At 35.2% G+C, this 13,208-nt stretch overlaps 1 protein-coding gene and 1 pseudogene across 1 annotated transcript; one reads left to right on the top strand and one right to left on the bottom strand.

Annotated features, from left to right (window-relative positions):
• The first annotated feature begins 1,494 nt into the window (after nt 1-1,494).
• Nucleotides 1,495-4,401, top strand: LOC121765307 (rhomboid-like protein 19). The gene is made up of 8 exons (XM_042161402.1): nt 1,495-1,612; nt 1,758-1,885; nt 2,651-2,711; nt 2,828-2,994; nt 3,395-3,500; nt 3,627-3,829; nt 3,906-4,046; nt 4,155-4,401. The coding sequence occupies exons 1-8, from the start codon at nt 1,589-1,591 to the stop codon at nt 4,255-4,257; spliced, it is 933 nt and encodes a 310-aa protein (XP_042017336.1). The 5' UTR covers nt 1,495-1,588; the 3' UTR covers nt 4,258-4,401.
• A 111-nt stretch (nt 4,402-4,512) lies between these two features.
• LOC121765306 lies at nt 4,513-11,634 on the bottom strand (annotated as a pseudogene).
• Between the last annotated feature and the right edge of the window lie 1,574 nt (nt 11,635-13,208).

The following is a 13,208-nucleotide window of genomic DNA, read 5'->3' as shown; positions in this document are numbered from 1 at the left end:
ACTTCAAATTAGTAAGCTTCTTGTTGCTAGTTCATTTGTCCCGTGTGTAGATACTAAAGTAAATTCGTTGTATAAAATAACTAGTATTGTTTACTGAACTTAAAATATGAAGTGTTCAACCCTCACGGAGGCCGGCGGTGATGAGTTTTTTTGTAGCACATCAGATTCAATAATTTTATATACTATTCGATATAGTGAATTGACATACTGAGGATAATAAAGGGATCAATAATAATTGATCACCCCTAAATATATGTATGCATTAATTGACGTACTATTTCTCTAAATGGGCAAAAGGGATGAGCCCCAAACCCAAAGTGCTCCCCACATCCCGGCCCGACAAGACATTTGAAATGACGTAAATCAGGTTCTCAGCGGCCCGCTAAAGGGGAGGTTAGCTGCCCACGAAATTGAGAAATGTTACTCCCAACCTACAGGGTATGAGACCATGAATAGTTGGTTACACGAAGAAAATGAACCGTGAACAAATCAAGATTACTCCAGCCTCAAATTTTAGGGTAAATAGTAGTAGTATTACTTCAAATTCCTATTTTTTTTTTATCATGTTAGGGTTTTAAAATTTCAGTGTGGCTCGTTTGATGCCAATGTGTAGCAGAGTTGGAAAATGGATTCTTATCGCGTTTGGCCAAAATATGATTGTTTGATTTAAACAAGGACAATGGTCTCTAAAACCGTCAACTTGGGGCTAGTATATGCTTTTTGCTTAAACTTTCAAATTGGTGTGTAATATTATAAACTTTTGCGAACTATGTCAATTCCTCAATTCAAGGCGACCCTTTATTTCCGATGTAATTTACACAGGCGTGTCATCGCTGACATTATATGTGGAAAATTTGATAACTAAACAAAACATCGTCATTTATGGTGTGCTAAACGGCATCATTTTGTTTACCATTTGTACAATTTACATAATTGATTTAGCATTGCTTCATTCGAATATTGATCTCTATTTTTCCCCTTCTTCTCGTCCTCAACTTATTTGATCGATCATGGTTTAGTTTATTGAAGCTCAATTCTTCATTCAATTTAACCATGCATGAGCTAATTATGAAGTAAATATAAAATTTTACTCAACTTATTTGATCGATCATGGTTTTAGTTTATGTTGTTTGATCACATTACAACCTTAACATTTCATACATCATTGTTATTTGCTAAAAGTTTGAGATGTATTTTTTAATTTTGTTTCGGACCTCAACCCGTCCATTTCACTTGAAAACGAGAAGTATTGGTTGGAAAAAAAGTTAGAGTATCAAATCTTATTTAACGAACAAAATCTAATTGAATTGATTTAGCCTATCGAATTTATCGAATTACAAATAAATACTAGTACTTCAGAAATATCACCATAGTACTATTTGTCAAAAAGTAAAAGGGCCAACTCCAAAAATTAAGCAAAGTCTAAGGGGCAAAATGAAAATTTCCCAAATTCAGTTTCTCCATCACATTTAATTACTTAAACCCAAAATCAATACTCCATTTATAAACAAATTAATGTCAATTTCTCAAACAAGTTCAACACACAATCCAAAGATTTCCAAGTAGATTAGATCAGTCCACAACCACAATGAGCTCCCAACAGCTCCCGGGAGTAAGTTCTCCATCGCGGATCACACTATAACAAGCTCACAATTCATGCAATTTAGTCGTTAATCAGTCAATTTTTCGTCAGATCTGAAATGGATTCCGACTGTTTCTGTTTTAGGCTCTGATTCTGTTTCTATTGCTTGAATTAGGGCGGAGTGAGCAATTACAGTGGATACACAAAGCTGTGCAAGGGATTGGCGGTGGTGTTGGCTGGCGGTCACATTGTCGTTCAGATTTTTCCCTCTGCGGTTTCTTATCTTGCTCTGATTCCGGCGAAGTAATCTTCTTGTTCTTTTTTAAAATAAAATTTAAATATGCATTTTCTAGGTTTCATTGTTTTCTTGCTATGTTTATAATTTGTGGTATTGTTGGTTGTGTGTGTGTATTGTTTAATTTAGGTTTAGAGGGTTTTAGCTGGTAGGTTGTGCTAGCTGGCCCGATCTAGGTTGAACTGCGGTTGAGTCTCTGTTTCATGCGATCAAGGTAACAAGATCAGTATTTAAGCTTGTGGCCTTGCTAAGTAGAAGAAGTTTCTGAGAGTCAGGGACAAAATTTGAGGGGCCGAACTATGTTATGCACCGTTAGACTAAGTGTTTGAAGTTTATAATACTTTTGAAGAACATTTATGCAAATGTCTATTATCTATGATGGTCTACATCAATGGCATTGTCTAAATAGATCGGTGAAAACCCAAAATGATTGGCTAATGTTTCAGAAACTCGTAAAAGAACATTTGATCTGCTGTTTGGGAAGGGAATTTAGGTGGTTTTGTTTCGTTGAAACTGCATGATGTTAGTTTGGTTGTCGAGGAGAAGGTTAGGCTAGTTTGATTCTTATCGACTAATACTATTGAATAAGAACAATGAATACATATATATGATCATTGGATTATAATATTTGGCATGCTTTGCAAAAGGCTTATCCCATTTCCTGTTATATTATGTTAAGATGAAAGTTTGAAGCAGTATTGGATTTATCCATATTTCCTTATCTACGTAAAACTAAAAACGCTTAACTTGACTTCCTGTCTGATTTGCCATAGGACGATTCCCTTTGCTTGGAATCTCGTAACTGCTGGATATGTTGAACAGTCTATACCTGGGGTATGTCATCTCTTATTCTGTAACCTGTTAAAAGCTGCTACAATTATCTATATTTATGCCCCTTTTCTTTTGGTCTCTGTGTGTGTGTGTGTAATCCTATAACTGTAACCTTGCAGGTATTTATCAGCATCATCGGCCTCCTTTTCATTGGAAAGCTGCTTGAACCCATATGGGGTTCTAGGGAGTTTCTGAAGTTCATCTTTGTTGTCAACTTTCTAACATCGGTTTGTGTTTTTGTCACGGCAATCTCCTTGTACTACATTACAACACAGGAAAGTTACCTGTAAGTGATGCAAGAAATTTTTTAACCTAGAGTTATTTTTTCATGCTCATTTCTTTAAGCCATTTTAATTTAAATACCTCTATTGATATTTGTCTTTCCCTTTTTTGAAATATATCTTGTTGCTATATTCATTGATCATTGGTGCGAATTCCCCTTAACCTTAACTAGCTGAGGCAGAGCAATTTAACTTGGCTCCAGCTTACAATGATCGAATATGTAAATGCAACATAATTATTTTGTTTATCCATTTGCCTGACTCTAAGAGTTGTATCTTAGTGAATCTTCAGTTTGCACCACACCCCCATCTTCAACACAAGCTCTGGTTCACTAATTACTTCACAGTACTTGCTACTGAAATTTCAATCAAGTTGTACTTGATATCCTTTCTCCTTTTTTGCAGCTATTTTCCTATTTCGGGTTTCCAAGGGGTTCTTTCAGGATTTCTAGTTGGCATCAAACAGATTATACCAGATCAAGAGCTCTCTTTATTGAAGATAAAAGCTAAAGTAATAATCTTGATTTTGGAAAGTTTTTTGTTAAATAAATATTACTAACACATACTAAGTGAAGTCCAAAATCTCAAACCCTCTTGATTGTTACTTATTGATGCCCTTATTTTCTCTCTTATGCAGTGGTTGCCTTCTATTGCACTGTTGTTGTCTGTTGTTGTAAGCTTTTTCACAACAGATTCAGCAGCACATCTTCCTACTGTAATTTTTGGCACATATATTGGTTGGATTTACCTCAGATATTGGCAAAGAAAATCAGAGACAAAACTAAAAGGCGATCCAAGCGATGAATTTTCTTTCTCTACTTTCTTCCCTGAACCCCTAAGGTAGTTTACATTGTTGTCGACTCTTTTTTCTTATAATTGCAAATCTTGGTGGTTAACTTCGGCTTGTGGTTTGCAGACCTGTAATAGATCCTGTTGCCACAATTATTGAGCGGCTGCTTTGCGGAAGAAGATCTGAATCCTCAGATGAAAGTAGGGGCTATACTCTTGGAGGTTCAGTGCTGCCTAGTTCAGATCCTATTGAAGCATCAAGGAGGAGGTAATCTTTTGTTTGCCTATTACAAAGGAGAGGATTGATTTAGTTGACTGATTATAATCAATTAATTTCTTAATTAGTTGGCTGATTAATTGGCATGCTTCGTTTCAGGGAAAGAGGTGCTCGGGCTCTTGAAGAAAGATTGGCAGCTGAGAGTCTGACTGCTCCAGGAATGACCGACGAAACAAAAAGAGATGCAACTGAAAATGTTTAGGAATTGCAAACTTGATATGACTGAATTTCCAGATATGTATATCTTTACATGCTTGTACACCTATTTGTTAATACATAGTTTTTTATTCTATGAGGAATTTCCGTCATATTTTGGTATGATTATGATATGGATATCACTTATGCATGTTTTATTTGGCCACTGTTTTTGGTTGTGGTTGTGGGATCATATGTTTTGAGCTGCCCGTCAATATTGTTGTTATGTCACAACATGTGTGTCTATAAGTTGCTATGTATGTATATCAGAAATATGGATTATAACTAAATTTGTGTGATCATCATATAAATTCACATATTTCAAGATGTTCATTCACCACTTAGAGCTACTCATTCCTGATGGATCTGGCTTATCTCTGAAAGAGAATTCCTGTGAACTAAGTTCAGTATCACTTTCTTCTATCTGACCAGATATGCTGTTCCTCGCCATATCTTCAATATAGTGGTGGCTGGGATGTGCTGATATAGAGCCATCCATCCCCGCTAAATTCTGCCTATTTCCAAAAGAGAAGTTCTGCGAACTAGTTTCAGTGTCATTCCTTTTCATCTTACCTAGATGTCTGCTCTTCCTCATCGTATAATCTATATCACGGTGGCTGGGAGATGCTGATGCTCCTTCACCACCTTCTCTACCTTTGTGGGTATTATTATATTTCATGTGCTCACATAAGAGATGCACTGGTGAAGCACCTCCATCAGCAGGGGTGCTTCCCCCAGATTGCCTCCTCTGTCTCAGTCGCTTGCTTGCTCTTTGGCGCCATGTGCGTAGCGCTGATGCAACTCGCTGACTGAAAATGACTGGCTTGACTGATGAGCCCATCTGAGAAAATGATACTAATAATAGTCATAAGAGAGTAAATCAAAGTTTGTGTTTATTTTCTGTTAAATCTAGTCATGTCCTTAGCTATAGCAGTAGCAGTTGACGCTACCTGTGTGACTAACGCATAGAGGGGGAGGGTTACGTAGCTGCATAAAACCTGTATTGTAACACTAGCAGAATGAAAAAATAGGGACTCTTAGAAGCTCGTGAAATAGTGTGTTGAACAATGGTGAAAGCTGTAGTATACTTACCCCATCGTTATCCTGATTATCATCTCCTCAAGGTTCTCGTGGTAGCAAGATGGGAATCCAAATTCGTACTAAGGAGCAAGAGATGGTGGTTTCAGGGTTCCGTATTGGAAAGTAAGATATACTTTCTAGAAGATACTGATGTACGAGACGTAATAGATAGATAGCTATGCTGCTTACCCAACTCCAGGCAAAGAAAGCAAGCTGAAATGCATTCTGCAGGAAAAAAAAGCACGAAAAACTGATTATATTAGCTGGATCTTGGGATAACTTTACAGAATTAAAATTTACTCATTCAGTTTTAGTTAATGTCTTGCTTCTTGAAATGAAAATTACCTGGAAAAGAACAAAGTGGATTAAGAATAGGATCAATCGTGGTCGACTGAACCAGAACAAGTCGTCGCCAAGCTGTACTACTGGAGTGCCCCTGACTATAGCTCCTCTCTGTAGAATACTTGTTCCCATTTTAGTTATGATAACTTGGAATTTCGCCCCGATCAGAAGAATTATCTGCATGTTCATGTTAGTTCTTCCTGAGTCGAAGAAAGTACTGTAGGCTATGAGATATGCGTATGTTTGCACTTACAATTAGAGGGATGAATGGCAGCCAGAATTGTGAATACCACCCTATTTGTAGAAATACAATACAACAGGATAGATGGTGAAAAGTCATTAGAATCTTCAACTTATGTGCATGTACTATACAGGAAGATAACATACACTACGGGACTGTACTGTGCAACTAGTTCAACTAGCAACTACTTATTGGTTGGCCTACGGTTTAGAGGAGTCTACTTAGTATACCTACTTACATTGAACCGTATATACTTTTTTTGTCGAATGAAGATGAATGTGAAATAGTTTCTAGGCGAGGCCGTGGATGAAGCCACGACATCTCCCTATTTTCCTTTTTTTGGTGGACGTTATAAGAAGTGTGAGTTTCTTGACTCACCATTGGTGTTGTCACGCCCGCATTTTCTAAGGATAGAAAACCCGGTTGATCGCGACTAGGGGAGGATTAAAGAAGCGGGGAAGAAAGGGGAAAAACATACACATTTGACCAAAAATTTACTAACTGAATGAACTTTGAAAACGTCATATTATTATCCTAACAACAATACCAAATCTAAGAAAAAGAATGGACAAAAACAATTTGTCAACGAGTTAGACTCTCCACGGATAAACAATTCTAAAGAAAATGACTCTTAGCGGAAGCGTTCAAGACACGGAAAATGCCGAGTATGAAGACACGACAAATCCAACAATTATTAATCATGACAAAACGATCCATGAATTCTGCTCAACATCCTCCACGCCCATCGCCGCTCAATCTGCACATTAAGAAAAACAATATGCAGGGCTGAGTATTTGATGCACTCAGTGGACACATGCCAAAACATAGTTTGTCAAGCCATAATCAAGTGACCTTGGGGGTTTTAATTAAAAGAAACCCAAGTACACCAAAACATATATTTCACAAGTTCGGTCGGCCAACCATTTTCCATCCACATTCACCATCACCATATCTGAACATACATGACAAGGAACGTGGCCACGAACCAAGTCACTAGACCGGCCAACTCCAAAGAGATAGCACACGATCTACGGGGTGTACACTAGTCCGAGCAGGGTTTGCGGCCCTACTGGGACCCGAATTCGATTAAACATACATGGCATAGCCACTTCAGATAGGTTCATTCAAAAACAAAACATGGCAAGACAAACACTTTCCACCTCCTTTCACATAAAATGTATTTAGGACATAGTCCTTATTTAAAAAGAAAGCCCACCTCAAGTGCTTAACTCCTCAACACTTCCTTGTTCCAATCCGCAACACGTGCACAAATTCACCCTTTTTGAAATATCATGATATGCAAAATTAGACTTTGCTAAATAAATAATTTAACAATGCATGCATCCTAAGTGTGTGCTCAATTTATCCATTTCTCTTTTCTTAGCAAAACCTCATATCTCAAACTTGTTCCAATGTTACTCTAAAAATTAAGAAATCAGTCTCGTCAACTCAAATGGCCATTCCTATTAAATCAAACTAAAGTATGAAAAAGAGCATGTATCTTAAAATACTCCCAAACCCCACACGTCAATACTCCATGCCCACATCTATCTGTTTCCCAACTACTCAAAACAAAGAAAATAAAAAGTAGTACGTATACCCAGCAACTACGCCTATTAAATAAACAATTTAATAATAAAAAAAAATACTCCTAATCAGAAACAACAAATAAAAGAATTTAGCAAAAACTTTCAACATCACACGTATATACTATATATATACTACTAGTATACTCCTCAACCCCATTTACCATATCATGCCAATCCACACAAACAATTTAACCTGCAAAATATAATAAAACTAAAGAAATAATAAACTCAATATTAAACTAAAGAGATGGAAAGGGGTGAGTATCCTAAACAATTAATAAAACTAAAGGAATGGAAAGGATAAGTGTGTCAGTACGTATACTCCCCTTCTCGCCAACACCCAGGCATCTCTTCCATCTGAAAATCAAACCTCTCTGTTCATCGTCTCTCTCTCTTTTTTTTTCCATCGTTCTCAAAATTTTCCTCTCTCTGAAATCAATCTAAAATTTAAAGTTCGGAAACTACAAGTTCATCTCCCTCCTTATTTCGACCATAACTATTCTCCCTGCCTCTCTCGGCCTCTCCTCTTGGATTCAAAAAGGGAACAGACGGCAATTCTCATCCCTCTCTGTGGTAAGTCCCTCTCCCCTTTCCCCCAAAATGAATCTTTTATTAAGTTTCTAATTTGTTCAGTTCACATTTTTTTTTTGGGGGGCAGACAAGGAAATTTTGTGAATTGGAATTGCAGAGAAAAAAAAGGCCCCTTCTAAGCATTAAAGATTGAAGCTTTAGGAGAGAGTATCATCATTCAACAAGTTTCGGGAGAATTACAGTGAATATGTGAACTAAATCATGGAATGGAATGCAGAGACTATCAGAATTGTGTATATACCTTCCCGAAGAGGCAAAACTTGCAGAAGAGAAGGTATTGAAAAATCGCAACTCTCTTGGTTTCTCCCTCAAACTGCGATGTCAAGAATTTGCGTTGTGAAATCAAGAGTATTTGAGATTTTTTTTTCGTTTCAATGGGAGGAGAAAATTACCTTAACAGAGGAGGAGAAAAATTGCAGAACGGAAGACGGTAATTTGCTGAGATTAAGGGAAGATATATATGTATGTGGCGTAAAAGGGGGGGGTTATTTGGTTGGAGAGATTTTAGGAGTGAAGGTTTTGGAGAAGGAAAGAAAACGTGTAGAAGGGTTAAGGAAATAATGGCTATATTAATAATAGCCCAATTGAATAAGAATAAATGGGCTAAAAAAATAGACAAAGATGATAGGCCCAAATATATATAATTTTAGTACCTTGATTAAATTATGGTGTTTTATTATTTTAGTACTTTGGTGTTATTCCAAGTACATTGTAAACGAACGCCCAAATTTTCCCATCGACGATTCTCGCGTCAATCTCGTCGACAATTTACACCACACAATTAATCAACAACACGACTCAAAACATTCGTCGATCTTTCGATAAAACATATTCATAGATTGTCGAAACAAAACAAGGACGCTTAAATAAAAAAAAACCCCAAAAAGAAAGGAAAAAGGCGGGCGTTACAGGTGTTGGTGAGGAGGAACAGAACAGCTGATAGCCATATCACAGGGCTGCAACCGAGACAGAAAACGAGCTCGATCGTTCAAACTGGTGCTATCTACAGAAAACAAGAAGGAAAGTCGAAGAGCAGGTAAATTGTCTAACCTTATTCCAACTAGAACTTTGAAGTCTTCTTCCAGTGATCTGCTGATATACTTTTGAAAATTGAATGTTGCTCGGCTCTGAGAGGTCGGATTCAGATGTGCCTGCAGTTCAATTGTGTGAAAATGTAGCACTAAGAATGCTCGTGCAGAAGCGACGTCGCTTTGTTGTGATGACTTACTGTTATAAATCCATGTCTGAGTGTTAAATAGTCCACTTTTGCTACTGATGTGAAAAATTGCCCAAAGAAACAGCCCTTCACGTGAGAAATGGAGATGAATGAATGAGTCATATACTTAAGCTTAGTAAAATAGTATGGGTTAAATCATAAAAAAATATCAACTCCGACTTGATTTTGATTTTAGACATTTTATAACACGTTGGAAATAATTAAATAAAGTAGTTGAATTTTTGTACAATTTACTCAATCATCATAGTATAAATATACATTGCATTTTCAAGATATTAAAGCAATAATTATAAAATAAATAATACCAAAAAATTAAATTAAATTAATGAAAGGGTATAGAGCATTTTACAATCCATAGGAGGATGGGATACTTGGTCCAAAAACGCAAATGCCTTCGTGAAAATGATGTCTCCCTCACAAATCTGAACCTCTCCGGATCTGCAACCAGGTCGAGACTAATTTTTGTTGACAACCCAAAATGATAAAAATAGATTATTTTTGGTGAATATAGGAAGTATAGTTTAATTATTCATTTCATTATAGTTACCATTGCTGCATTGGTAGTTAACCGTCATTGTCTCTTCTTCCCATGATTTCCATTTCTTTATCTGTATCAATACTCTCAGTAAACAGTTATAATATTTGACAAATCTATCAAATCTGCATATCATTATCATACAATTATTGCATATGTAATATTCATTGGTAAAATAATCATACGATTACTTATAAATATAGGAGAAATAATTTATTACCTTTAGTCCACCCAAATTTAAGGTTGTGACGCTGCATATTATGTGAGAAGCAGCCAATGCAAAAATGAATATATGAAGCTGGTTGATGCCATATGCTGAGACAAGTTGTACCTTATCCTGTAAATGTTATACCCATGAGAAAATGATAAAGTATGAGTATATCACGGATATGTAACAGAGGTTGATTATAGTGTATATTATATACTAGAATTTTTATAAGGACATATAAACATTGTACTAAAGAATCATTGACAACTTTCTTAAATTAATAACTGAGAACTATGTCAACAACATATATTACAGATGTCAACACGAAGGCATTTGTATGTCAAATAAATATAGTTGACATACATATGTCTTCTGTTGACATCTAAATTTATATTTCAACAGAAGACATACGTATGTCAACTACATTTAGTTGACATACGTATGCCTTCGTATTGACATCCATAACAAAGTTGTTGACATAATTGTCAGTTATCAATGTAAGAAATTTATCAACTGATCATAACTCTTGTACTAAATGTATAAACTCATTGCATTCGTGGTAAAAATTAACCACACTATAAAAGTTTCCCCCCTCGGTATCATTTGAACCACAGTACAACATTCATCCAACAAGAAGATGCATCCATCGTAAATTTTTATGACCAAATGAATCGTAATGTTTTAGTTTCACACTATAATAGTGTGTGTGTGTGTGTGTGTGTGTGTATGTGTATGTGTGTGTGTGTGTGTTTTGGACGTGGTGCTATGGATCTTGATATTGTTTACCACTTTTCTCTTTGCAAGGATGCCATGAGTGTCCAACGTTATAGGGAACACATAATTCTGAAAGGTATTGTTGTAAAAGTGATAGCAGCAATGACATGAGCCCCAACATCATAAGCTCTTAAATATACCAAAAAAATGAAATATCATTAGGAAAATTATAGTATCAGTACACAATTCAACATGAGTTGCAGTTACAAAAATGAAGTACTCCATAGTGGAGTCATTTTGCAATTTTAAGACGTTCCATAATAGTGGAGTCATTTCTTTTTCGAGCAAAAGTAAACACATTTATTCTTCCTTTACTTAACTCATTTAACGCAATTTTTCTTAAATCACGTGCCAAAATGTAGTACTACCGTGGAACAGATGGAGTAATTAAAATAACACTAACATACTACTAGTATTTACTCTTCTTGATGATATCTCACGTAACATGGAAATACTAATTTATAGAGTACAAAGTTCGAAATTACTAATCAAATTAACCTGTCTTAATCTTTTCAAGTGCTTCACATAGAGACGATCTTCTCTTTTTATTCAACCACTGCAACCAAAATACACAATAAATTCCATGAAATGTTACTATATATAAACACACACACACACACACACTAAAAAATGTAATAGAGAAAATATGGTGTTGTATTACCGATTCAATAACATGAAAGAATTTCTCAACGAGAATTGATATAGCAATCAGCACAAAGCAAACCACCGCCACCGCCCACGTCGCCGTCGACTCCAGCGACCTCCCTTCGTTCATTACTACGGCCATTCTCTCACTCTTTCCTCTTTTGTAAGTATAAATTTGATTGAACTTTCATATATTTGCAAGATGTAATATATTTATATAGAGTGAGAGAGAGAGAGAAAGAGAGAGATTTGGTCAATAGAATTGAAATTACGAGTCAAGTGATTATGATAGATGACCTTGACTACAACAAATTAATTAAGTTTGATACAGTTGTAAATAAATCAATTAATTGTGTCAATATTGATATATTTGGATGTGCAAACATGTACTCCCTCCGTCATTATCTATTTACAATTGTGTCAAACATGTACTCCCTCCGTAGTAGAGCCGTTTCATTTTCAGCACTCGTTTTGAAAAAATGATAATAAATCATTAAAATAGAGAAAATATAAAATAAGAGAAAGAAAAATACATAGAAGACTCTTAACTATATTATTCTCTTTTTACTTTACTTTCTCTCCACTTTAACTATAATTTTTCGAAAACGAGTGTTCAAAATGAAACGCCTCTACTACAGAGGGACGGAGTATTATTAAATTAATAAATATGATTAACTTTTCCTAGTTAGAATAAATAAATATCAACTAAAGTGATTAATTGCATGTCAAGTATTACGCTCATGGATGGACATCGCACACGTAAGAGTAGCTGTAAATGTATTTAGTTAAATAAGTATAAATAGCAACAAATTCCAATATTTAATATTTATAGATCAAATTATCTACGTGGGGTTGCAATCGTTCTCCTCAAGTTGACAATCCAATGATATTTTGAAAAGTCAGAATATTGCACACACAAGAGAACTTCGAGTATGTCTGAAAAATTTGCACACACAAAGAAAATGTAATCGATTATAAAATGTATTTTTAAATAGCTTGTTTTATTATTTCACGAAATTTATAAGATGGGAATGGGATTGTCGACTTTCCAAGTGATGGAGTTGATACTAATATTTCCATTATATGACTTAATCATCTAAAGTCATTTTTAGACGAATCGTGTCAAGATTCAACTAATATTTCCATCTATATTATGACTTAATCATCTATAAGAGCATTTACAATGGGGCCAGTGGCGAATCCAGATTTTTTGAATTGGGGGTGCGAATTTTACACTCCCTCCATCCACGAAAATAGGCAAGTTTTACCATTTTTGTCCGTCTACGAAAAATAGACTAAGTTCAAAAAGGGAAGTTTTCAACCAATACTAACCTTACACATAATTCTAAATATGGACCTCACAATCCACTAACACTCATTCCACTACATTTTCTCTCCATCTATCTTACTTTTTCCTACCTCTCTCTTACTTTACCAATTATATATTAAAATCCGTGACATTCACAATTTTGTCTATTTTTCATGGACGGAGGAGTATTAAATATAACACATTAAAAATTCAATAATATTTAAAATAACATCAATATTCAATTTTAAAGTCAATAATTAAACTAAGAATTAGTATCACATGAAAATAGTTATAACATAATAATACAACAAAAGAATAAAAAGTGTAACCTATCAAACATCTAATAAAAAACATGAAGACTAATTTAATTTCCGAATTCATATCAAAGTATTAAAATGTTAATAAAA

This window comes from Salvia splendens, chromosome 14 (assembly GCF_004379255.2).
Source record: "Salvia splendens isolate huo1 chromosome 14, SspV2, whole genome shotgun sequence".
Taxonomy (NCBI): domain Eukaryota; kingdom Viridiplantae; phylum Streptophyta; class Magnoliopsida; order Lamiales; family Lamiaceae; genus Salvia; species Salvia splendens.
The sequence above is the reverse complement of the archived record's forward strand: the minus strand, read 5'-3'. Positions and strand labels throughout refer to the sequence as shown.

Coding starts and splice junctions, on each gene's coding strand:
- LOC121765307 (XM_042161402.1), top strand. CDS start 1,589: ATGAGCTCCCAACAGCTCCCGGGA. Junction 2,995..3,394: donor ACAACACAGGAAAGTTACCT/GTAAGTGATGCA, acceptor CCTTTTTTGCAG/CTATTTTCCTATTTCGGGTT. Junction 4,047..4,154: donor ATTGAAGCATCAAGGAGGAG/GTAATCTTTTGT, acceptor GCTTCGTTTCAG/GGAAAGAGGTGCTCGGGCTC.